The 26,912-nt window shown below is 42.7% G+C and overlaps 1 protein-coding gene and 1 long non-coding RNA gene across 4 annotated transcripts in view; both read right to left on the bottom strand.

Moving 5' to 3' along the window:
* The window catches only part of LOC139169371 (polyamine deacetylase HDAC10-like), a 34,784-nt gene extending 15,726 nt beyond the window's left edge, over positions 1-19,058 (bottom strand). Inside the window, exons 1-13 of one of the 3 annotated variants that reach the window (XM_070755411.1) lie at positions 19,031-19,058; positions 16,972-17,080; positions 14,923-15,057; positions 14,268-14,351; positions 13,220-13,316; positions 11,144-11,241; positions 10,958-11,062; positions 10,813-10,881; positions 6,311-6,437; positions 5,656-5,721; positions 1,165-1,224; positions 968-1,057; positions 260-366 (exon numbers count right to left, since the gene is read on the bottom strand). In XM_070755411.1, the coding sequence (XP_070611512.1) occupies positions 260-366; positions 968-1,057; positions 1,165-1,224; positions 5,656-5,721; positions 6,311-6,437; positions 10,813-10,881; positions 10,958-11,062; positions 11,144-11,241; positions 13,220-13,316; positions 14,268-14,351; positions 14,923-15,057; positions 16,972-17,036 (1,103 nt within the window). In that variant the 5' untranslated portion in view covers positions 17,037-17,080; positions 19,031-19,058. The remainder of the gene's footprint in view (positions 1-259; positions 367-967; positions 1,058-1,164; positions 1,225-5,655; positions 5,722-6,310; positions 6,438-10,812; positions 10,882-10,957; positions 11,063-11,143; positions 11,242-13,219; positions 13,317-14,267; positions 14,352-14,922; positions 15,058-16,971; positions 17,081-19,030) is intronic. The other 2 variants (XM_070755413.1, XM_070755414.1) reach the window with 2 other exon arrangements.
* A 6,964-nt stretch (positions 19,059-26,022) lies between these two features.
* LOC139168948 (uncharacterized) lies at positions 26,023-26,663 on the bottom strand. The gene is made up of 3 exons (XR_011559404.1): positions 26,635-26,663; positions 26,318-26,448; positions 26,023-26,109 (listed from the first exon to the last, which is right to left on the bottom strand). It is a non-coding gene; the product is annotated as an uncharacterized lncRNA (long non-coding RNA).
* Positions 26,664-26,912: the final 249 nt, after the last annotated feature.

Raw genomic sequence — 26,912 nt, 5'->3', positions numbered from 1 at the left:
TATGCTGGACTTTGCACTTTTGCCAATAGAGGAATCCTATGTACAGACATGCACACAGAGAAATTTTAAAAAGTTCAGATGGTAGTTTCAATTGTATGATCACCATTTTGGCTTTTTTCTTTTCTGACAATCCCTTAATGGAAATAATTTTGTAAGATTGTCCCATCCACAGTCTTCTTTAGAACTGGCCTTTTGCCAATGCAGTTCTATCTTTTTAGTTATTACATGCCTACACACATGAACATTGTCATACATGTACCTCAAACATGGCATCATTTCACCAGACAAAGGAGGTAAAGGATCTCCAAGCAAAGCCTTTAGAGTCATGCAGACTGATTCAGAGAGAGACCGTAAGTGATATCCACCCTAAATAAAGATACAAAATATAAAGGAGCATACAAAATTCCAAGCAAAGATTGTAAGCAAACAACATCATCCGCGTGTTAAATTACAAGAAAATAAACAAGTAGAATTCATAAGCACCAGCTAGTCTCCAAGCATATAATCTTTTCCCCCTTTTTTCTGATTTTGTATTTCAACTTTAGAAATAAATAAAAAATATTAGGAAAAAGGTACCAAAAATTAATAAAATCTCATTTCATAAAGAAAGAAGTGATATAATTGTAAGAATTGTATTATCTCAATATTCCAAACCTCAAATGTTTTTATGATCTCTGGAATGGCCTATGGGGCCTCGTTGCCAAGCACACAAAGTAAGGTCACATGCCTGTGGGTGGGAGAGTGGCCATTAGAACTTCAAATTCAGGTTGTAAGTATTCCTCTGGTAGGCTCACTGGAACTTTAATTGGTTGCTAAGTGATATATCAAAAGTCGAGGACTACCTATATTCTTAGACTAGTATCAATATGTGAATATTCATAATTCTAGAAAAATTTAAACAGTAACTATGATGAAAAAGTTGATAATATTTATTGAATTGGAAATCAGATTGTAATAGAAACCATACCTCTAAAACTGCACACAACTTTCCATGAGCTAAATTCATTAGAAAATGGGTAAGATGGGAAAAGCATTCTGGAGTTGCTTTCATCTGCCCCTAAAACCAAAACAAACAGGAACGAAGTTGGATTTTTTTTTTTTAAAAAAAAGGCCTGTTTTCATGGGGGGAAAAGAAAGAAAAACAATCTTTAGAAAAGAGCTTACCTCTGGATCGCCTATGCCAGAGTCATATCCAGCAGAAATCAACACAAGTTCTGGATCAAACTACAGTTGAGGGGGGGAAAATCAACACAGCGTTTATATTAGAGTATAATGTACACATCTATAAAGATGTTGTGAGTTGTAATTTAACAAGATCTGGAAAGTCACAGGTTCTGCAATAAGCATCCAACTACTTACTTTCTAAAATAAATCAAGATTTGATTTCTGATCTACTGTTTCCAACTTTTCATAAAACCTTTCAGTAGTGTTTCTCAACCTCAGCTACTTTAAAATGTGTGGAATTCCCAGAATTCCCCAGACAATTGAAAAATGCTGACTCAAAGCAACCCATAAGAGTTCCCTGCATCGCTGCCTTTTTGCTAGGAAGAATTTGCATGCGAATAATCTCTCCCGTTGCCCAATGTAGGATATGCAGGATCAAAAGTGTCTAATCAGACCTCACACATTCTTAGTTCTTTACTCGTTTGTTTCTTGTCCAGTTCGGTCCCAGTAGCAGTTTTAGCTGCTAGATTTTCCATTCATTTTAAAACCATGGATCTCAAACAGACAAGGAAGAGTGAAGACCAAGGGCAGCGGTCCCCAAACTACGGCCCGTGGGCCACATGCGGCCCACTGAGGCCATTTATCCAGCCCGCCGGTGAGTGACAAGAGCACAGGGAAAAGAGAGAGAGAGAAAGAAAGAAAAGGGAAAGAGAGGGAGGGAAGGAGAAGTGGAGAGGAATGAAGGAGGGAAGGAAGGAAGGAGAAATGGAGGGAACAAGGAAGGAAGGAAGGAAGAATGAAATGAATGGAGGGACAGAGGAAGGAAGGACTGTTTTTTTTTGGGGGGGGGGGTAATTTTTTTAAATTTTTCTCTCAACATACATTCAAACAACACAGTGTACCATCTAATTTTCCATGAATAAAATGCAGTATTTTGTTAGTAACTAATATCAATCATCAAAAAAGTTGCAAAAGTTTTTTTTCTAATTTTGTCATCTAGTTACATTCATTTTCTTTTAATTAAATTTCCTCCTTAATGTTCCTTCAAAAAGTGCAACACCAATTATATTTCTAACTTATTAACCATTATGCCAACGTGCTTTCTTCTTTCCTTATACATTTTTCATAAACCAATAAAACCTTGTATAGCCAATCAGATGTCAACAAAAGAAAATTAAAAACAAAACATAAGCATATATAAATAGTACATTCCCATTTTGTTTTTTACTTTAAAACAAGGTATGTGCAGTGTGCATAGGAATTTGTTCACAGTTTTTTTTATAGTCCGGCCCTCCAACAGTCGGAGGGACAGTGAACTGGCCCCCTGTGTAAAAAGTTTGGGGACCCCTGACCAAGGGCATTCTCATTACAGGTAATGAGCTTGAGTTACAACGATTTGTTTAGTGACTGAAATTACGGCATCAATTAAAAAAGTGATTTATACTCTTACAGCTGTTGTAACATGGTCATGTGATCAAAATTTGGGAACCAGCATGTGTTTACAATAGTTGTACCATTCTGGGGTCATGTAGATCACTATTTGCAATGTTCCCAGCCTGCCTCTGACAATCAAAGTCAATGGGGGAAGCAGGATTTGCTTAATGATCACGAGATTCCCTGAACAGCCTTGAAAAACAAAATGAGCTGCAGCAACAACCTCCTTGCTGACCATCAGAAATTTTGGCTCCAATTGTGGTTGTAAGTTGAAGACTACCTGGAGCATCTGGGCAGCTACTCCTTTCACACCATTAAGAGATGTCAGAAAATTGGCTCTGTCGTGCAACTGTACAACACTCAGAAGTCTCTTTAAAAAAAGTAAGCCTAGCTGTTCTCATTATGCAGAGATAATTGTAGCACAACAAATCTGGGTAGCTCCTCACGGAAACAAAAAGTTCATGCGTGTATAGGTAGGGATTACTCGTCACTGCTGCTATTGGAGGAGTTGTGTGCTCAGCTCTGGGTGACTGGCGGGGGAGCAGGCACGCCTGCACAAGATTTGCGTGAGGCTCTTGTGTGAGGATGCGCACGAGATATTTCACTGATTTTCGGCGGTTTTTTGCTGCATGAAAGCAAAAACAAAACAAAACAAAACAAAACTGAAAATCAGCGAAATCTCTCTCGCACGAGCATCCTTGTGCGAGATTTGGCTTCCTGCACATGCACAGAAGTCAAATATCGCACAGATGCGCATGCGCACCTGCCAGTCACCTGGAGCTGTACGGTCAGCTCCATTTTCCAAATGGCGTCAAGACTAAGATACAGTGATCCCCCGATTATCGCGAGGGTTCCGTTCCAAGACCCCTCGCAATAATCGATATCTCGCGATGTAGCGGCACGGAAGTAAAAACACCATCTGCGCATGCGCGCCCCTTTTTCCATGGTAGCACATGCGCAGATGGTGGAGTTTGCGTGTGGGCGGTGGGGAAGACCCCTTCGGCCGCCCAACAGCTGATCTGCTCGGCAGCGCGGCAGCAGCGAGGAGCCGAAGATGGGGTTTCCCCGCCGCCCAGGCAAAGGGGAAACCCCCAGATCGCTTGCCGCTTGCCCGTTCGCCCGCCCGCCCGCTCGCTTGCTGCTCGCTTGCCGCGCGGCAGCAGCGAGGAGCCGAAGATGGGGTTTCCCCGTTGCCCAGGCAACGGGGAAACCCCATCTTCGGCTCCTCGCTGCTGCCGCGCTGCCGAGCAGATCAGCTGGTGGGCGGCCGAAGGAACCTTCCCTGGGTGCCGCCCGCCACTCGAGAGCAAGAGGGGGAGAGATAGAGAAAGAGAGAGAAGGAAAGAAAGAGATGAGAGAGGGAGGAAGAGAGTGTGAGAGAGGAAGAAGCAAGATAGAGAAAGAGAGAGAGAAAGAAAGATGAGAAAGGAAGGGAGTGACGTCATCGGGTGGAAAAATCGCGATATATCGATTCGCAATGATCGGGATCGCGAAACTCGGGGGATCACTGTATATCAAAAGTGAAATAAAGTGACTAGGAAAGGATGAATATAATGAGATTCTACACACTGAAAATATAAATAGATTAGGGAAGATAATTACACTGGGTTTGCAGTGATGATTACGCTGGGTTTATTTATTTATTTTATTTATTACTTAGATTTGTATGCCGCCCCTCTCCGAAGACTCGGACTATTAGTGTGGGTTTTTTGCAGCGAAAGACTATTAGTGTGGGTTTTTTTTAAATGTAACAGTGTGAGAATGCACTGAAAGATGGATAGATTGGGAGCTACAATGGAGAAACAAAATTTATATTGATATTACAATTTTATTTGATTTTTTTTAAAGAAAAACTTAGGTGAAGATTATAAACAATGAATTTATAGATAACCATGATTACTATGGTGAAGGTTTGTTTTTCCTTTTTTGTATACTTTTACTATAAATTAAATGATGTGGTTGGAAGTTGATTATGTCATGAATATGTAATAATATGTAATAATGATGTGGTTGAAAGTTGATTATGTCATGGATATGTAATAATGTAAATTTTAACTGATTGATGTCTAATGAACTGTTATGGCTCGGCCTTCACTTTCTGGTAATGCTATTTTTACGAGGATATTCAGTAAGATCTAGTAGTAGATATGAAGGGGTGATATAAATAATATTGCTTTTTCTTTGCTTCTTTATGTAAATGTTTTTTCTTTTTATGTTAAAAAGGGCAATTAAGCTAGAAATAAGGATTCAGAGATGTATATGAACAAATAAGGACATATGAAAATTGAATTAATTAATTAATTAATTAATTAATTTATTTATTTATTTATTTATTTGATTTTTCTACCGCCCTTCTCCTTAGACTCAGGGCAGCTTACAACATGTTAGCAATAGCACTTTTTACCAAGAGCTAGCATATTGCCCCCAAAATCCGGGTCCTCATTTTACCTACCTCGGAAGAATGGAAGGCTGAGTCAACCTTGAGCCGGTGATGACATCTGAACCGCTGACCTACAGATCTAGTCAGCTTCAGTGGCCTGCAGTACAGCACTCTACCTGCTGCGCCACTCTGGCTCTTTGCACAATCTTAGCACTGTTTGAGGTCCCTTTGGCCCCAATGTATTAATGAGTAAAACTACTTGATTAGATGTATTAGCCAATGGCATGGTAAATTTGAACAAGGATGTTGGAAAATTTTATCTTTGATTTCAGGTGATAAAAGAAAGGAGGCAGCACTCGTGGAAGGATAAATACCAAAAGCAAATGGATAATTATTGTATTATAATGTAGATGGAAGGTATATGATATTGAACATGTTTCTGAGTGGAGAAAAAGAAAAAAAAATCCAGGGGGAAAAAAGCTCACCAGTAGGAACCCAATACTGTACATGTGGTATAGCTGATGTCTTGGTTTTGGGGCCTTCTACCTGCAGATAATCCTAAGAGTGTTTTTTTTAAAGAAGAAATTCTTGTTTTTAAATAGTTGAAGATTATTTTTGATACTATACAAATACTATATCCACAATTAGAGAAAAAGAGTCCAGAATTCAAAAATTACCTCAAAAGCTATTGGAAGCAAGACATGAAGAAATGCAGCCAAATAATCTGAATTTCCCATTCCAACCTGCAAAGCCAAGCATAAAACAAAACGGTTATTTTAAAACAAAAACCCCCCAAACTGCCATTAAATAGGCCTATTAGTCCACAAATATCTCAGTGGAAATCGTCTCTGGAGACCATTGTGCTTCGCCAACAAGTTCTAAATTGTATTCAGCAAAGAGTTTTCCAAATCCCCAGGAAGGAAAATTATATGGACATTTTAAAATTTGTATTATGTTCCATCTGACAATATAAAACCTGTATTTTACTTTTTTCTTTTGCCTCAATTAATTACCACAGTAACAAAACTGTCATTTTTCTTAAAAGTCCATGCTACAAATAATTTTTTTTATAAACAGTAGAGTAAAAAACTGAGTGTTTTTATTAAATTACAGTATTTCAATGGAAACCAGGCTTCCCTGTGCATAATTCAACAACTGCATATGAGAACACAAATCTATTCTAATTACGTGATGAGTTCTGAGCTGATTGCAAATATGTACATTAGGTGTGTAATTAAAATGTACATTAAGTGGAATTAAAAACAAAATTGTATCAAATGCATGACTACTAGAGTTTAACAACTATTTATATGACTATTAAATAATATTTACCTGATTCCAAGGGACATTTATGTTGAATCCTCTTCCCTTCCCCTGACCAACTGCATCATAATTAGACTCACGGAGCCAAGGCCAAAAGTTCTGGTGTTCGAACCGATGCCAGGAAAAATAGAGAACACTAACAGGAACAAAGTAGTATTTAATGAAGTTGCTGATACCCAAAACAAGCAAAGTATTCTCAGCAGTGCTTATTCCAGGACAGAACAACTGAACTAAGTCTGAAATCTATGAATTTTCACTATTTAGTTTTCTACAGATTGAATCGATAGGTGTTCTCAAGTGTTTAATTTTGTATAGTTATAGAGCCAGAGTAGTTTTTAATATGCCGCTGAACTAGTTTCCCGCAAAAATGTGGCTGTTGGTATGATGCCACCCATTTTGAAAATGAATCTCACAATAACACGTATAGTTTTAATCAGTTGTTTTCATCTTCATTTATCTTTGAGTAGGACCTCATCTATCACTTTCGTTCAACACTGAAGGGAGTTTTACAACAATGTTAAAAACAGACTGTAAGATTTAGGCAAAATTAATATTTGCCTAAAAGGCAAAATTATATTTATTCATTCATTCATTCATTCATTCATTCATTCATTCATTCATTCAATCAGATTTGTATGCTGCCATTCTCCGAGGACTCAGAGCGGCTCACAGCATGAACAAAAACAGAACAATAATATGAATCCAATTAATAATACATTAAAACAATCATTAAATTCTAATTAAAAGAAAACACATCAAACCAATCATTCAACAATCATACTGAAAACATTCATTGGTCAGGGGGAAGATCTAAAAACCCAAGCCTGGTGGCAAAGATGAGTTTTTAAATTCTTTCAGAAGGCGAGGAGGGTGGGGGCAATGCGAATCTCCGGAGGGAGCTGATTCCAGAGGGCCGGGGCTCCCACAGAGAAGTCTCTTCCCCTAGGTCGCGCCAACCGACATTGTTTGGTCAACGGGACCCTAAGGAGACCAACTCTGTGGGACCTCACCGGTCCCTGGGATTCATGCGGCAGAAGGCAGTCTCAGAGATAATCTGGTCCTATGCCATGTAGAGCTTTGTAGGTCATAACCTATGGATGATTTCTGGCAGGCCCGGGACAGGGGCTTGTCCTCTTGACCTCTCAGCGGCTTTCGATACCATCGACTATGGTATCCTTCTGCACCGGCTAGAGGGGTTGGGAGTGGGAGGCGCTGTTCTTCAGAGGTTCTCCTCCAATCTCTCCGGTCGGTCACAGTCAGTGTTAGTGGGGAGGTCAGAGGTCCACCTCTAGGTCTCTCCCTTACGGGGTGCCTCAGGGGTCAGTCCTCTCCCCCCTACTAGTTAATATCTACATGAAACCAGTATGCTGATGATACCCAGTTATACATCTCCACCCCATGTCCAGTCAGTGAAACAGTGGAAGTGATGTTCCGGTGGCTGGATACTGTTGGAGTCTGGGTGTCAAAAAGCTCAAAATCTACCCTGACAAGACGGAGTGGCTGTGGATTTTGCCTCCCAAGGACAATCCCATCTGTCCGTCCATTACCCTGGCGGGGGGGGGAATATTGACCCCCACGGAGAGGGTCCACAACTTGGGCGTCCCCCTGGATCCACAGTTAACATTGGAACCTCATCTTTCGGCTGTGGCGATGAGGGCGTTTGCCCTATTTGGATAGGGAGTCATTACTCACAGTTGCTCATGCCCTCATCACCTCGAGGTTCGAGTACTGCAACGCTCTCTACATGGGGCTACCTTTGAAAAGTGTTTGGAAACTCCAGATCTTGCAGAATGCTGCTGCGAGAGCTATTGTGGGGCTACCTAGATTCGCCCACGTCTCTCCAACACTCCGTGGCCTGCACTGGCTGCCGATTAGTTTCCGGTCGCAATTCGAACTGTTGGTAATGACTTATAAAGTCCTACATGGCATCGGACCAGAATACCTCCAGAACCGTCTCCTGCCGCACGAAACCAGCGGCCGATAAGGTCCCACAGAGTTGGCCTTCTCCGGGTCCCGTCAACTAAACAATGTCGTCTGGCGGGCCCCAGGGGAAGAGCTTTCTCTGTGGCAGCCCCAGCCCTCTGGAATCAAATCCCCCCCAGAGATTAGAACTGCCCCCACCCTCCTTGTCTTTCATAAATTGCTTAAGACCCACCTATATCACCAGGCATGGGGGACTGAGATATCCCCCCAGGCTTATATTGTTTATGTATGGTATGCTTGTGTTGTATGGTTTTAATGATGGGTTTTAGATGTTTTTTAAATATTAGATTTGTTACATTGTTACTATTGTTGTTGTGAGCTGCCCCGAGTCTGTGGAGAGGGACGGCATACAAATCTAATAATAAATAAATAAATAATAATAACCAACACTTTGAATTGTGCCCGAAAACAGATCGGTAGCCAATGCAGTCGGCGGAGTGATGGTGAGATGGGCATTTCTTGGAAGGCCCAAGACTCCTCGCACGGCTGCATTTTGGACGAGTAGAAGTTTCCGAACACTCTTCAAAGGTAGCCCCATGTAGAGAGCATTGCAGTAGTCGAACCTCGAGGAGATAAGGGCATGAGTGACCGTGAGCAAAGACTCTCTGTCCAAATAGGGCTGCAACTGGTGCACCAGGTAGACCTGGGCAAACACCCCTCTCGCCACAGCTGAAAGATGATGTTCTAAAGTTAGCTGTGGATCGAGGAGAATGCCCAAGTTGCGAATCCTCTCCGAGGGGGTCAATAATTCCCCCCCCCCCCGGGTGATGGACAGACAGATGGACGAGTCCTTGGGAGGCAGTACTCAAGTCACTCCATCTTGTCTGGATTGAGTCTGAGCCTGTTGGCACCCATCCAGACCCTGACAGCCTCCAGACACCGGCACATTACTTCCACTGCTTCGCTGAGTGGACACGGGGTGGAGATATACAGCTGAGTGTCATCAGCATACTGATGGTAACTCACCCCATGACCTTGGATTATCTCACCCAGTGGTTTCATGTAGATATTAAACAGCAGAGGGGAGAGAACCGACCCCTGAGGAACCCCACAAGGTAGGAAACTAGGAGTCGACCTCTGTCCCCCTGCTAACACCGACTGTGACCGACCAGACAGGTAGGAGAAGAACCACCGTAAAACGGTGCCTCCCATTCACAACCCCTCCAGTCGGTGCAGAAGGATACCATGATCAATGGTATCAAAAGCCCCTGAGAGGTCAAGAAGCACCAGGACAGAGGATAAACCCTTGTCCCGGGCCCGCCAGAAATCATCTATCAGCGCAACCAAAGCAGTTTCCGTGTTGTAGCTGGATCTGAATCCTGACTGCTGAAGGCCTATATAATCAGCTTCTTCCAAGGACCCCTGGAGCTGGAACAACACCACCTTCTCCACAACCTTCCCCATAAAGGGAAGGTTGGAGACAGGACGATAGTTGTTGAATACGGCTGGGTCAGGGACGGCTTCTTGAGGAGGGGCCGCACAAGTGCCTCCTTGTACGGAGCCGGAAAGGACCCCTCCCCCAAAGAAGTGTTGGTAATCTCCTGGACCCAGCTCCGTGTCACCTCCCTGCTGGCCGAGATCACCCAGAAGGGACATGGGTCCAGCAAGCAGGTGGCGGAACTCACAGCTCCAATGGCCTTGTCCACTTCATTAGATGTCACCAGGTCAAACTCGCTCCAAACAGATGGACTAAGACGGGCTCCTGTCACCTCGACTGACTCGTTGTCAGCCAACTCTGCACTCCAATTTGGGTCAAGGTCAGTCTGGATCTGAGCGATTTTGTCTGCGAAAAATTTATTAAAAGCCTCGGCACTACCCTACAAGGGCTCCCCAACTCCCCCCAATTAAGAAGGGAGCGAGTCATCCTGAACAGGGCGGATGGGCAAGATTCAGGCTGACATTGTAATAATTGTAAATAATTGTGCAGTGAATGCTATCAAAATCTACGAGACCGCCTTCTGCCGCACGAATCCCAGCGACCGGTTAGGTCCCACAGACTGGGCCTCCTCCGGGTCCCGTCAACAAAGCAATGTTGTTTGGCGGGGCCCAGGGGAAAAGCTTTCTCTGTGGCGGCCCCAGCCCTCTGGAACCAACTCCCCCCAGAGATTAGAATTGCCCCCACCCTCCTTGTCTTTTGTTAGCTCCTTAAAACCCACCTCTGCCATCAGGCATGGGGGAACTGAGATATTATTTCCCCCTAGGCCTTTACGATTCATGTATGGTATGTTTGTATGTATGGATGTTTGGTTTTACAATAAGGGTTTTTCAGTTGTTTTAGTATTGCATTTACATGCTGTTTTTTGTTACTGTTGTTAGCCGCCCCGAGTCTACGGAGAGGGGCAGCATACAAATCCAATAAATAAATAAATAAATAAATAAATGAATGAATGAATGAATAAATAAATATCTTGAGGTCTGCTATTTGCTACTAAAGTTCATTGGTAATTTATTTCCAAAATAAAACTTTTTTAAACTCATGCAGTACTCAGGTTTGCTGCACCATCTCCAAAAACAAGTAATAGACGAACCTTGGGTCATCATCAAATGCATATTGAATTCCTTGTCCATGATGTATATCCCAGTCAACAATGAGGATCCTGCAGAAACCAACAGCAGCATTCATTAAAAGGTAAGACCTCCTAGAATTTGTGGTTTTAAATTGATATACTCCACCTTTGCAAGCCATAGTTTCTTTGAGCATATTTTGCTGCAATAGCAACATTATTGAAGATACAAAATCCATTTGCTTCACTTCTTTGACTGTGATGACCTGGAGGCCTGCAACCAAGCATGATTGAATGAGTTAACTATAAACTGTACCAAAGAACATTCCCTTGGAAAACATCTCAATTTGGTTACCTTATTAGAGTCAAACCATTACGGGCCTTTCCCGACATCACAGCATCTACCAATTGTAGTGTTGCTCCCACAGCCAGTTTGGCACAATGATATGTTGTCTGAAGAACAGAAGAAGTTCATGATTCCAAGACTCTACCGCAGTTTCTGAGAAGAATGAAGGAAGACTGGAGAGATTGGAACAGGTTGGTACTCTGCAACACTGAAATTCCCCTCATTCAAGCATTGGGTATTAGAACTGTAATTCAAAACAGGAGTTTCCAACCTTGGCAACTTTAGGACTTCAACTCCCAGAATTACTCCTCCTTTGCTGGCTAAGGAATTCTGGGAGTTAAAGTCCGTAAGTCTTAAAAGTTGCCAAGGTTGGAGACCCCTGATTCAAAGAGTCACTCAGCAGTCACCTCCTCTCAATTTACATTGCAAGGAATTGAACTAAGAAAGTAGGAATTTGGGGAGATGGGTAGAAGGATAGGTCTGGAGAAAGTATGGAATCTTGCCCATAAGAAAAGCTCCACCTGTTCAGAGGGACAAGTTTATGAAACATAGAAACATAGAAGACTGACGTCAGAAAAAGACCTCATGGTCCATCTAGTCTGCCCTTATACTATTTCCTGTATTTTATCTTAGGATGGATATATGTTTATCCCAGGCATGTTTAAATTCAGTTACTGTGGATTTATCTACCATGTCTGCTGGAAGTTTGTTCCAAGGATCTACTACCCTTTCAGGAAAATAATATTTTCTCATGTTGCTTTTGATCTTTTCCCCAACTAACTTCAGATTGTGTCCCCTTGTTCTTATGTTCACTTTCCTATTAAAAATACTTCCCTCCTGGACCTTATTTAACCCTTTAACATATTTAAATGTCTCGATCATGCGCCCCCCCTTTTTCCTTCTGTCCTCCAGACTATACAGATTGAGTTCATTAAGTCTTTCCTGATACGTTTTATGCTTAAGACCTTCCACCATTCTTGTAGCCCGTCTTTGGACCCGTTCAATTTTGTCAATATCTTTTTGTAGGTGAGGTCTCCAGAACTGAACACAGTATTCCAAATGTGGTCTCATCAGCACTCTATTTAGCGGGGTCATAATCTCCCTCTTCCTGCTTGTTATACCTCTAGCTATGCAGCCAAGCATCCTATTTGCTTTCCCTACCACCTGACTACACTGCTCACCCATTTTGACACTGTCAGAAATCACTACCCCTAAATCCTTCTCTTCTGAAGTTTTTGCTAACACAGAACTGCCAATACAATACTCAGATTGAGGATTCCTTTTCCCCAACTGCATTATTTTACATTTGGAAACATTAAACTGCAGTTTCCATTGCAGACCCCTCCAGGAATATCAACCCTATTGCACACTTTAGAGTCATCGGCAAATAGGCAAACCTTCCCTACCAAACCTTCCCCTATGTCACTCACAAACATATTAAAAAGAATAGGACCAAGAACAGACCCTTGTGGCACACCGCTTGTAACCTGTCTCTGCTCAGAATACTCGCCATTAACAATAATTCTCTGATGTCTACGCTTCAGCCAGCTGCAAATTCATTGAACTATCCAGGGATTAAGACCAATCTTCACTAATTTATCTATCAGTTCTTTATGTGGAATATTTAGTTCCAGGCAAAGTAAGAGCTGAGAGCCTGTAGAAACATTTTAAAGTTAAGGGTGGACATTGGAAACCCATTTTAAGTTATTTAACAATGGCTAAATTTGGTTCCTTCTGCAAACATTAACTGTAGTGTTCAGCATCTTACCCCAGTTGCATAATTTTGGATAGAGAAAAATAGGGGGGGGGATCTTAAATCAGAAAAGGGTTTAGTGGTGATAGCAAACGCAATAGATCCCTTTTAAGCCTTGCATAGGAAAGCTAAAAAGTCAAAATGACTGCAGCAACCATGTCATCAAAGACTCTACGTCTCCTCCAAAATGTTCCTGGATCCTTTAGAAATATTCATGTTAAGAACAAAATGTTTTAATTTTCAACTCTTTGGGTGGAGAGCAGGATTTGGAGAAAAAGGTTTATGACTAAGGAATATTATATCTAGGAAGAAATCTTGATTAGGCTCCATACTGGATGAAAATAAACAGCATCATAGTCAGCAGAGACTTTTTGGAGCTCTTCTTTTTCCATTTTCTCAGTGCTCTTCACAATTTCCACATAATCCATACTGGAAAAGAAAAAGAAATATCGTGTCACACATAGACATTACATAGGGTGTGAGCAAGGATCAAATGCTGCTGCCTCTTTTACTCTGCTAATCAGGAATATGGTTGCAGATTGAGTGACCAGGACAGCTATCTATAGCAAGCCAATTGAGATCTGTGGAAAGATGCCAAACCAATACGTGCCATATTTTGGGGTATAAGACGCAACGGAGCATAAAATGCACCTTAGGAGGGAAATAGGGAAACTGTTCCTCTGGCTAGCGTCCTTAGCCAGCACATTATTTTATACTCTGCTTAGGGTTTTAAAAACCCCTGTTCATAGAGAGTAACAATGAAAGTGCTTGCAAGCCGATAAGACCTGGAAACATCATTAGCATCTAGTTAGGGTTAAAAATAAATTTATTTAGATCAAGTTAGAGCAATGAAAAACCCTGAAAAGACTTGGAAAACATTCTTCACAGAGAGAAACAATGAAAGAGCTTGCAAGGTAAGAGCTGGGGAAATTGTTAGCAGCTAGTTAGGGCTGGGGAAAAAGCTACATTCAGTGTATAGGACACAGCCAAATTATCAGTCTCTTTTAAGGAGGAAAAAGGAGCGTCTTGTACTGCAAAAATACAGTATATAAACTGGGCTGATTGCTGATTTTGCCCCTAAGCCAAAACTATATTGGGACCATTTCTCAGGAAACGACAATCCCATTTCTTTGGGATGGATGTTTTTTTTAAGTTTAGAACACTAAGTCTAGGATGCATTAGTCTGTAGAGATGCTCAATCATCCAGGTCATGGTTGTCCCAAAGGTACTTTTTCAGGAGGCAACTGGACATTGTTTTTTCTTTTAAGATGTTTCACTTCTCATCCAAGAAGCTTCATCAGCTCATCTGTGTTGGGAAAACCCTGAGGACACATATAAACCTCCAAATGCTTCAACAACCTATAAATGAATGCAGATTACCTGCTGTCTGCAAGAATATAAATCCTTCCATTCTCTACTATCTTATCAGAACTGAAGAAGCTTCTTGAATGGGAAGCAAAATGTCTTCAAAAGAAAAAAACGAGAAAGTTCAGTTGCCTTCTAAAAAAAAAAAGCACCTTTGAGATCTAGGATGCATTGAACTTAGTAATCCAAAAGAACATCTCTTACTGTTACTTCATTCCTTACTGTGGCTCAGTTCAGCGCAACAATAAACCCTCCAAGTTTAAGAGAAACTTGAACCTGCATAGACACACCATAGGTGCTAAAATGGTATCCTTTAACATTGGCTATTTTTTTTAATACAAAAAGCTTAATTTCATTATAAACATACATAAACAAAACTTCATAAAAACATTGAACATTGAACCATGTGTGGCAGTCCTGATTCTTATTTTCTATTGTGATATTTTATTCCCAGTAGAAATAATCCTGGAACATCAGCTATTTTGTCACCAGATTTTCATGTTGAATTTTTGGGTTATTTATCGGTGCAAATAACAATTTCTCTTTTAGGGGGCTAGGACTTAACTTGGACTTTATAAAAACAAATTAAATGTTAAGTGTAAAAGAAACATATACTGAATTTATTCCTCATTATTTCTCCAACAGTGGCTACATTGCCTTAGGAGCATACCTGTGAATCAGCATGATTTCACTCTCAGTTCCTTCTCTGGCAGAGACCGAAATGCATCTTTCGATCAGGTTATAGTGCTGAATGCGGTCATAGCAGGAAGAAAGCCGTTCAGGGACCTCCAAATTACAGTTTGGGCTAAAAATGAGACCAATATTTAGGTTCCAGTAAAATCCTTAAAAAAATTTGTTACAGCTAAGAAAGAGCATTTTTTTTTCATTAATAGAAAGAGAACAACTGGTGAATGAAGAAATGTGTTCTTTACCATAGTATTGATAATGAAATACTGCAGATATTAACAAAAAACCTTTTAAACTGGGGTTTTTGTCATGATCTCATGCCTTAGACAGGGGATTGGACTAAAACATTTCCAAAGTCCCTTCCAACTCTATGATTTTATGAAAATAATGGACCAGTATTTCTAAGCCTTGAACAGGTATGGACTTCAACTTCCAGAATTCCCCAGCCATGATGTCAATACATGTTAAATGTTATCAAGGCTGAGAAACACTGCAGTGGAGTAAGGCAGGATGAATACCAGATTTTCTCTTTAATGCATGCAATAGTATCCACAGGAAAGGGGTTTTTATTATTATTATTTATTATTTATTAGATTTGTATGCCGCCCCTCTCCGAAGACTCGGGGCGGCTCACAACAGTAATACAAAAACAATATAACAGTGAGACAAATCTAATATTAAAATAAAACATATCTAAAACCCCAACAATTTAAAACCATACAACACATACATACCAAACATAAAATATAAAAGCCTGGGGGAGGTGTTTCAGTTCCCCCATGCCTGGCAATAAAGGTGGGTCTTGAGTAATTTGCGAAAGACAAGGAGGGTGGGGGCCGTTCTAATCTCTGGGGGGAGTTGATTCCAGAGGGCTGGGGCCGCCACAGAGAAGGCTCTTCCCCTGGGGCCTGCCAAACGACATTGTTTGGTCGACAGGATCCGGAGAAGGCCAACTCTGTGGGACCTTATCGGCTGCTGGGATTCATGCGGTAGAAGGCGGTTCCGGATGTATTCTGGTCCAATGCCATGTAGGGCTTTAAAGGTCATTACCAACACTTTGAATTGTGACCGGAAACTGATCGGCAGCCAGTGCAGGCCACGGAGTGTTGCAGAAACGTGGGCGAATCTAGAAAACCCCACGATGGCTCTCGCGGCCGCGTTCTGCACGATTTGCATCAACATCGAAATCCATCTCCTTTTGCACAGGCAGCAACAATGCGCAAGCATACAAAAGGTGCAAGTTTCTGATTACATTGTTCCTTTGACCGATATGGATAGCTATAGAAATATATACTTATAATTGAAGTTCTGGCTGTGTGCCATTGGCTCACACTTGAATGGCTGCACTGCTAGCAATCATGGTGATCATCATTTGTGACCCTCCCTGCCAGCCTCCCGCAAGGAAAGTCAGAAGGAATGTCACAAGCACTCTGGCATGTTCCCATCCACTGTCTTCTTGCACCCCATGTATGCTTTCCTACCTGGGGCTTTGCTGCATTCACACCCACACACCTGCAAGCCAAGACCCTCTCCCCCAACTTCTGCACATCATTTACCAAGCCTTCCCCACCCAGATAATCATGGTTCTTTCTATCTCTCTATCTCTCTCTCTCTCTCTCTCTCTCTCTCTCTCTCTCTCTCTCTCTCTCTCTATCTATCTATCTATCTATCTATCTGATTTTTTTATGCCGCCCTTCTTCCTAGTCTCAGGGCAGCTTACAACATGTTAGCAATAGCACTTTTTAACAGGGCCAGCATATTGCTCCCACAATCCAGGTCCTCATTTTACCCACCTCGGAAGGATGGAAGCCTGAGTCAACCTTGAGCCAGTGATGAAACTTGAGCCGCTGACCTGCAGATTTACAGAAGAGCTTTGTTGGCCTGCAGTACTGTACTCTACCCACTGCACCACCTCGGCTCATTGTAAAATTATCATTGTAACTCAAGGATAACCTCTATCTGTAATTGCCCTTTATTGCGAAGCAGAGGTTTCTTAAATGAAACAGCAACAACAATAAGAAGTTGTACTTACTCTTCCCAAAGGAGCTTATGGTTGGTCATTTCTCCATCATAAACCAAGGCTGTTCCAGCTGCCATCACTTTGTTTGAAAACACAATGCAAATATCTGGTATGAGGTTTACTAAAGAAACAAAACATGCGTCAAGAAGGGAACCAGCAGAATCAAGACATCAATTTTTATTGATAAACTATCATCTGTGATTTATTAAAGTAAGGCAAAATCCAACCACTATTTCCAGCTCTAGGTTTGTTTTGCTGTTGTTCGTTGGTTAAAACAACCATATTTCCCAATAATTGTGTAAGTTTCTGAACTGGAATAAAGAAAGTTGCTGTGTGCTAACGTCAGGAAGTGTGGATTTCAACTCTCAGCATTCCTCAGCTAGCTTGAGCATCTTGAAACTGCCAAGCTGGAAAAGCACTGAATTCGAGCATGTTCCTATCCAGCTGGAAGACATTTAGAAGTTATTCTCAAACTGGCTGGTGAATTTCTGAGGGTTGAAGTCCACACATCTTAACACTACTGAAGCTGAGAAACACTGAGCTAAGAAAGAAAGGTTGGTCCAAAGTGACTTCTGGGATCAGAATCCAGAACCCAGGTCTCTGTTAGAATTAATTAGAATTAACTACTTCTCTACATGTTGACTCTCCTTCCTATGGCAAATAGTAGCCAGAATTCATCCATGGACATATGAAGCTACAGCAATTAGTGAGGATATTTTAAGAATGGAAAGTCTTAATTATAGATTCCTTAATCTTCAAGTTTAAAGAAGATTAAGATTTAGAAGAACTTGAATAACCATAGAACAATAATTTTCTCACTCTCTGGAGATAGACTCAAGATACAGAAGGATCTTGACAGACTTGAACATTGGGCACTGTCTAGCAAAATGAAATTAAATGGTGAAAAAAGTAAGGTTCTACATTTAGGTTACGTGGTACCTTGTTCAACAGTAGTAACTGTGAAAGGGATCTTGGAGTCCTAGTGGACAATTATTTAAATAGGAGCCAGCAGTGTGCAGCAGTTGCCAAAAAGGCCAACAAGTTCTAGACTGCATTAATACAGGTATAATCGACGTGAAGTGTTAATATCTCTTTATAATGCCTTGATAAGGCCACACTTGGACTACTGCATTCAGTTTTGGTTGCCATGATGTAAAGAGATTGGTGAGACTCTAGAAAGATTCCAGAGAAGAGCGACAAAGGTGATTAGGGGACTGGAGGCTAAAACGTATGAAGAAGAGTTGCAGGAACTGGGTATGTCTAGTTTAATGAATAGAAGGACCAGGGGAGACATGATAGCAGTGTTCCAATATCTCGGGGGTCACCACAAAGAAGGAGTCAACCTATTCTCCAAGGCACCTGAGGGTAGAACAAGAACTGATTCTTGACAAATGTATATTTTATTTTATGTACGTTGAGAGCATATGCACCAAGACAAATTCCTTGTGTGTCCAATCACACTTGGCCAATAAAATTCTATTCTATTCTAAACAAGGAGAGAAATAACTTAGAAGTAAGGAGAAATTTCCTAACAGTTAGAACAATTAATCAATGGAACAGCTTGCCTCCAGAAGTTGTGAATGCTCCAACATTGGAAGTTTTTAAGGTCTTGGATAACATTCATTCATTCATTCATTCATTCATTCATTCATTCATTCATTCATTCATTCATTCATTCATTCATTTAGTCCAATACATAATACACATTGAAGAGAATAGATATGTAGTAATATACATAAAGAAAAGAATAAAAGAAAAGATGTAAAAGTATAGGTGAACATATTTCAAAGGAAGAAAAGATAAATGAGATGAGGAGAGACAATTGGACAGGGGACGGAAGGCACACTGGTGCCACTTATGCACGCCCCTTACTGAAAACACAGTCACCTGAAATTAGGCGATCGGAGCTGGCAAGTAAGATCTCAAAAGAATCTCTCCTTTGCAATTATATTCCAAATTTAATGTCAGCTTACTAGACGCCTCACTCTTAGAAGAGCCACCCAAACTCATATTACAGGGGGAAATATCAAAGCGGTATTTTTTAAAAAAAACAACAACAACCCTTTCCTACCTTCTTCGCAGCCTCTGCTAAACTCTGCCGCTCGGCAAAGGGAGGAAGGAGAGGACAATCTGCGATGTCTTATTGGCTGGAATGTGTATACAGAACGTTTCTTCGGACCAATCGCGAAAAGCAGTGCAAAGAAGGCGGGGAACGTCAGCCTGCCACACAAACGTTCAATTCCCGCCCTTTTCTACGCTTTTCCATTTCTGATTGGATAATCCTCTTTGCCAGTAATAGCAAATAGAATTGGGGAAAAGCAGGGGAAATACCAGCGCGCTGTGACTCCAATCGAAGCAAGGTTTGGGCTGCTGCGTGTATTGAATTTGTAAAGAAGTGTGCATGCTATTCTTTGTTATGTTAGCCCATGGCCGAAAGTGACTTAAGAGTATTTTTTTTATTTTTTTTATTTTATTTGTCAATCAAGTTTGGGAGAACAAGAAGCAATGGGTGGAAACTAACAAGGAGAGAAGAAGTCAATAACTACTTCAGCTTCAACCGCAACAACACAAGAGCACGCAACAAATTCAAACTTAATATTAATCGCTCCAAGCTTGACTGTAAAAAATGACTTTAGCAATCGAGTTGTCGAAGCGTGGAACTCATTACCAGACTCAGTAGTGTCAACTCCTAACCCCCAACATTTCTCCCTTAGACTATCCACGATTGACCTCTCCAGGTTCCTAAGAGGTCAGTAAGGGGCGTACATAAGTGCACTAGCCTGCCTTTCGTCCCGTCCAATTGTCTCTCCTTATCTCATATATCATATATCTTTTCTTCCTTCATATATATTCTCCTCTATTTTTATGTCTTCTCTTTATATATAATACTTCATGTCTAGTCTCTTCAATATGTATTGTGTATTGGACTAAATAAATAAATAAAGTAACTTAAAACTAAGGAGACATTTCCTGGCACTCAGAACCGTTGATCAGTGGAACAGCCTGCCTCCAGACATTGTAATTGCCCCAGATGTTGGTAACCGTCTGTCTGAAGTAGTGTAGGGTTTCCTGGCTAAGCAGGGGGTTGGATTAGAAGACCTCCAAGGTCCCTTCCAACTCTGTTGTTATTGTTGTTATTATAAGATAGTAGTTTATATAAACATAACATTGAAAGTAATGATACAAAAAGACATTAAGACAATAGGACAGGGACGGTAGGCACAATGGGGCGCTTATGCACGCCCCTTACAGACCTCTTAGAAAAGGGGGGAGGTCAACTATAGACAACCTAAGGTTGAAGATTTGGGGGTTGGAGGAAGAAGCAGGAGAGTCAGGTAGTGAATTCCACTCTATTGCTGAAGTCGTATTTTCTGCAGTCTAGTTTGGAGCGGTTTAAATTTAGTTTGAATCTGTTGCGTGCTCGTGTGTTGTGGTTGAAGGTGAAGTAGTCATTAACAGGAAGGACAATTTGGTATATGATTTTAATGTTGTATTGCATTTGATTCATTACTAAATAATGTAGTGTTTGCGTAGAAGATATTACGAATAATGCAAGCAGGGGCAAAAAAGGTCATTTTCTTTTCTCTGGCACTTTATAAATTTCTTGTGGAATCCATTCTTTTTTTTTCTATGTAGCTCATGCTTCGCTGACTTGGTTTTCCATAGAGCCCAGCTATGGCTATATTTGTTCGCCCCTCCCATCATCTTCTTTTGAATTTCATTCGGATTCAAAACATCATTGGAATATTGATGTGTATTCTCAGGTAATCATCTCAATAATTTAGCACCGTTTAAGCACACTCTCATTCGGATGCGGCTTTCAACAGATTTGATATTTTTCACCTCTGCAGTGCCTAGTGTCATTACTGCCACGCTGGGCATCCTTATAGCAGACCAACTTGTGTATGGAGAAGAAGCCACAAGGATGTCCTAGGGCAGTGATGGCGAACCTATGGCACGGGTCCCACAGGTGGCACGCGGAGCCATATCTGCTGGCACACGCGCCATTGCCCTAGCTCAGCTCCAGCACGCGTGTGTGCACTAGCCAGCTGATATTTGGCTCCCACAGAGGCTCTGAGAGGGCATTTTTGGCTTCTGGAGTGCTCCGGGCATTTTTGGCTTCTGGAAGGCTGCAGGGGAGCCTCTGGAGCCTGGAGAGGGTGGAAAACAGGCCTACCGGGCCCACCACAAGTTGGGAAACGGTCTGTTTCTTGCCTCCAGAGGGTCTCCGGGAGGCAGGGGAGGCAATTTTCTCCCTCCCCAGGCACTGAATTACGGGTGTAGGCACTCGTGTAGGCGCGATAGTGTGTGTGCATGGGATTTTGGCACCTGAGAGAAAAAAGGTTCACCCTCACTGCCCTAAGGCAAAGAGGCCCAACGTTTTTCTTCTTGTGTGCCAAAAATGGGAGTGCGTGTGGGCGTGTGCCAGCACACAACTCCCCCCCCCACATGTGCCACAATGTGCATGCATGCGTCCCCATGCATGCCCCCTTCTTCAGGCTTTCCTGAAGCCTCTGGAGTGCGAAAAACAGCCCAAGGCAAATTGAAAGTCCATTTTCCTGAACCTTTGGTTTGCCCTTGGGCCATTTTTCCCACTCCGGAGGCTTTAGAGCAGCGTTTCCCAACCAGTGTGCCGCGGCACACTAGTGTGCCGCGAGACATGGTCAGGTGTGCCGCCAAACTCCTAGGGCAGCTCCAGCTGGGCGGGGCACTGCCGGTGCGGCTACTTTCCGATGCCGCTATTGCTGGCGCTCTCCTGCCCCAAAGAAGGAAGGCGGGGAAAAAGGAGAGCTTCATTCTTCGCACCGGCAGCAAGAGGAGGAGGGCACCATCAGCAACGGCACCAAGTAGTAGCTGGGGGATGGCTGTGGCAAGAGCTCCAGGGCGGAGGCACCAGCAGCGCCCCGCCCAGCTGGAGCTTCCCTGGCGGGGGCGGCAACCACTGTCCTTTGGGGCCCGGAGGGAGGGCGATGGGAGCAGGAGGGTGCCGGGCCGTGCACGCCTGCGCCAGCGCACCCCAAAACACCCCCCCCGCACACCCTTTTCCAAGGGCGAAGCCGCGGCCGCCCCCCCGCGCCTCTAGGCCCCTCGCGCCCCTGGCTGCTCGCCGCTGCCTTCGCCGAAAGCGCTTTTGTCCCGGGCTCTCAGCCAGGGGGCTGCAGGAGAGGCGGCGAAGGCGATCTCTCTCGTTCTCCGGAGGCTGGAGAAAGTGATTTTCAATGTCGGGGGCGCGGGCCGGCATGCGCTCTCCCCATCCCCCTGCCCCATTCAAAGTAAGCCGGCAGGGGGATGGGGAGAGCGCACGCCGGCCCGCGCCCCCGACATTGAAAATCACTTTCTCCAGCCTCTGGAGAATGAGAGAGATCGCCTTCGCCACCTCTCCTGCATCCCCCTGGCTGAGAGCCCGGGACAAAAGCGCTTTCGGCGAAGGCAGCGGCAAGCAGCCAGGGGCGAGAGACATAGCAAGAAAGACAGAGAGAGAAAGAAAGAAAGAGAGATAGCAAGAGAGGCAAAGAGAAAGAAAGAGACATATAGCAAGAGGCAGTGAAAGAGAGAGAGAGAGCAAGAAAGAGAGAAAAAAGCAAGAAAGAGATAGCAAGAGAGACAGAGAGAGAGCAAGGGAGAGAGAAAGACATAGAGGAAGGGAAGGAGGGAGAGAGAGCAAAAAAGAGGAAGAAAGAAAGAAAGAGGGATGGAGAGAGAGAAAGAAGGGAAGGAAGAGAATGAGGGAGGGAGAAATAGAGCGAAAGGGAGGGAGATATTTTTTTTGTCCAAACTTTTCTTTAGCCGCCGCCCCCCCCACCCCCCCGTTCAACGTTCCCCAGGATTTTGAAAATATGAATAATGTGCCACGGCTCAAAAAAGGTTGGGAAACACTGCTTTAGAGAACTTCCTGAAGCCCAGGGAGGGCAAAATGGCCTTCCCCAAGGCTGAAAATCATCTGGCCAACGTAGGCATCTGCACTGGAGCTGACATAGGTCAACGCCTCGCGTGCCCTCAGATATGGCTCCGTGTGCCACTTGTCACACACGTGCCATAGGTTCGCCATCGTGGCCCTAGGTATAAAATCCCTGACTCCATTTTAACTATGCAACAACCCTGCAAGAAATGGGAGCTTTGGGGCTGAAATGCATAATCGGCCCAAGTCACTTAGCTGCCTTGCTTAGCAATGGAGCCTGGCTCATCCTCCTCATTACCAGAGTTGGTCGAGGACCACTCACAACATTCATCACTGCAGTTAAGTTAGCCACACAATTCTTAAGTGATTCTGGCTTCCGCATTGATTTTGCGCATCAGAAGGTTGCAAATATGTTTGTCTCTGGGAACCATCTAGCTAGCACCTACCTGATTTGTAAATAGATACTGTATGTGTTTCAGTGCAGTTCCTCTTTTGGCCTTCTACTATCAACTTTGCTTATAGCTGGATTCCTCTCTCCCTCTCCCCTCCCCTCCCAGGTTAAACTGTCAAGTCTCAACTTGGATGACCATGCAAGTGCACTGCCAGATTTGCCCTCTATTAAAAAGGTTAAGGAATCAAGTCAGATCTACAAGTTTGAAGACTTTATTCAAAGCATATAGTTTTTCTTGAAAACATCCAGATACTCCTGGAGTCTTGCCTTGTAAACTTGATCTTCTATATTTGATTTTGAAGGTCCATCAACTGATCCTATAGAGGAGACTCTAACAAATCCGGCATCAGGTTCAGGTTTAGCTGAAAAACAAGAGTATTTATATTATTTTATATATTATTCATCAGAACTATATTTCTATCATGCAGCTTAGTTTATTGGTCAGCAGCTTTATATTTTTATGTTCTAAAAATAAGTTCCTAAAACTTTCACCGTGGCCACATTTAGGTTCTAAAACAGTTGTCAAACTCGCGTTGTCATGTGACATATCGGGACTTTTCCCCACTTCCCTAAACTGGGCAGGGGCGGTGTCAGCAAGTGACACATCCGGTCCGTGGATTGCGAGTTTGACAGCCCTGCTCTAAAATGTAAATGATGAGGTGCAGTGTCTAAAAATTTCAGTATTAGTATCATTTTCTTGGTGGGGTGGGGAAACAAAGCAAACAGCAGAACAAGTTTCAAATTGTCAGCATATAATTTTCTATTTACCATGGTCCAGTTTCCTTGTCATATTTTTTCCTAATTCTATCCGCATCTGAAATGGCGCACGCCTGGGGATCGGCACACTCCCTGGCACTGCCTGCCATTTCTGCCAAACAAAAGGGAAGGAAAGGGTCGGTTCCACCCTCCACACCGCAGGCAGCCCGGCCTTCTGGGCTGCTCCCTCCCTCCACCACAACACAACAAACCTGTGTTGCCCTTGGCAATCACTTTGATTCCCGGGCCTCCGAAACGGCGGCGTCATCTCATTCTTCCTTGGCGCCATCCACGATGAAAAAAGGAGCTCGTCGGTGCTGGCTGCTCTTGCTTGCAGCCAGGCGGCAAGAAGGGGTGAGCTGAGCGGCTTACAGGACTTTAAAAAGGCCGCATGCTCACACCACGTCCCTTCCGGCCACGTGAGGCTGCGTGGAGGATGCTGCTGCGCGAGACCTCCAGTCAACCAGGAAATCGGTGGCAGTGGTATGACCTTCCATTTTGACCCCTAAAATGAGGGAGGGAGAGTGAAAAGGAAGGAGAGGGAGATCGCATCGCGCCGTCCCCCCCAACTCTCATCCCCTGTCCTCTGGAAGGCTGCAAGAACTTCCCATCTCAGCTTCTCTTGTCTCTCTTGTCCTTTTCCTCCCCAATGTCACAGCCTGCCTCTATGTCTTCCTCCTCACCATCCCTTTTGCAGCCTTTGGTGGTCATTTTTCTTTTCTTTTTTTCACTTTATTTTCCATTGGAATAAACCCTCTCTGCTCAAGCTCCTCCCGCACAGGGAAGGACGCACCAATTCGCTGGATGGTGGTTTAATATGACTCTTCATGATGAGTTAAATGCAGCAATAAACTCCATCCTTCCTCCGTTTTTTTCATTGTCTATCTTTGTTCGAAAAACCCCTTTGGAGTCTGCAATGCCAAAGGGTTTTTTGTTCTCCACCCGGCCTCTGTTCCCCTTTATCTCAAAGCCCAGAAGAAGAGGATGCTTTTCTTTTTCGTCTCTTTGAAGGAAACACCTGGGATCTCCCAGATGGAAGAATTGAAATACAGTGTTCCCTCGATTTTCGCGGGGGATGCGTTCCAAGACCGCCCGCGAAAGTCGAATTTCCGCGAAGTAGAGATGCGGAAGTAAATACACTAGTTTTGGCTATGAACAGTATCACAAGCCTTCCCTTAACACTTTAAACCCCTAAATTGCAATTTCCCATTCCCTTAGCAACCATTTAGATTATTACTCACCATGTTTATTTATTAAAGTTTATTTTAAAAAATATTTATTAAAGGCAGATGAAAGTTTGGCGATGACATATGACGTCATCGGGCAGGAAAAACCGTGGTATAGGGAAAAAACCCGCAAAGTATTTTTTAATTAATATTTTTGAAAAACCGTGGTATAGACTTTTCGCGAAGTTCGAACCCGTGAAAATCGAGGGAACACTGTAAAGCTGCCAGGCGTTCCGTCAAATCTCTCCTTGCCTTCTTTGAAGGAGGGGGGGTGGTGACAAACTTTCTGCCAAGAATTCCCAACCCTGTCTTTGATTTCTTTTTTTTTTATTCTCTATTTGCTCCAGATATTTCTTTCCAGCCCTAACCAAGTGCTACTAATATACCCAAGCTCGTTCATTGTTATTCTCTGCGAAAAATGTTTTCCAAGCCCTAAGTCTTTGCCGGGTTTTTTCCATTAATCTACTTGCTCATACGGTTTCTTTCCAGGTGCTAATGATGTTCCCAGCTCTTACTTGCTTGCAAGCTGTTTCGTTGTTACTCTCTCAAAATATTTTTTAAGCCCTTAACCAGGGGATAAAATAATGTGCTGAAGCTGACCATAGTAAGGATGCTAGCTAGATGAATACCTGAGAAGCAGATTCTTTTCCCTATTTTTCTCCCCCAAAATTAAGGTGCGTCCTATATTCCAGTGCGTATTAGATTCCAAAAAAACGGAATATAAAACTTTACCTTCTTTATTTTTAGGACGAGCACCAAGTCTATATCTCTTTTTTCTTGAATGATGTCGAGAATATTTCTTAACAAGGTTCTTGAAGCTAAATGGGAAAAAAATACTTTATTCAATATTGACAGATTTTAATAAAGCGAAATTAATATCAACACAGAGGAACAATGTTAAATAAAAAGCAATAATTTAGTTATTTGCCTGCTACTTTAACATCCTGCTAATATGTTATCTAATCTTAATCCATGTTATACGTTTTATTTTGATATGACAATGAAAAGACAAATGTTTCAGCTTACGTGGAATCACCACTAGCCATAGCATAATCTTTTGTTGACTTTCCGCTTTTATCTTTATGGTCAACATTCAATCCATGAGAACTTGCATCCAGTCGTATCTATTAAACACAGCATCAATCAATAGTGGAGTACTGAAAAAGAAGAACACCTTCTCAATTACTGCATATAAACAAACCTTCACTAATACATTAACATCCTGCATTTACTCAGCATTAATTCTGTTATGTCCAGAAGTTTCCACAAAATTCTGTAACGGGGTAAAGTTTTAAACATGAGTTGTTAAGCAGGATTCACTATTTATAATAAGAGTTGTTTACCTGCTTCTCATTGGCTGCTGTGTTTTGGCGCCAATCTTGGAGAACTGTCAGGCGTCGCTTGTTGCCGGGCGAAACTGTATAAATAGAACTGCCTCTGGTCTTACGCGTCTTCTGCCGAGCACACGCAAGAGTGAAAGTGTTTTCGCAGCTTGTTAGTCTCCTGCTGAGAATAAAGAATTGAAGTTAGAAACCGTGTTTCTCGGTCATTTCACTGGCGACGAGGGTCTAGAGGTGATTTTTTCTTTACAGAAAAATCATTATGGCAACCCCTTCGATCA

Source organism: Erythrolamprus reginae, chromosome 6 (genome assembly GCF_031021105.1).
Source record: "Erythrolamprus reginae isolate rEryReg1 chromosome 6, rEryReg1.hap1, whole genome shotgun sequence".
Lineage (NCBI taxonomy): Eukaryota > Metazoa > Chordata > Lepidosauria > Squamata > Dipsadidae > Erythrolamprus > Erythrolamprus reginae.
This window is presented reverse-complemented; position numbering and strand designations above follow the sequence as displayed.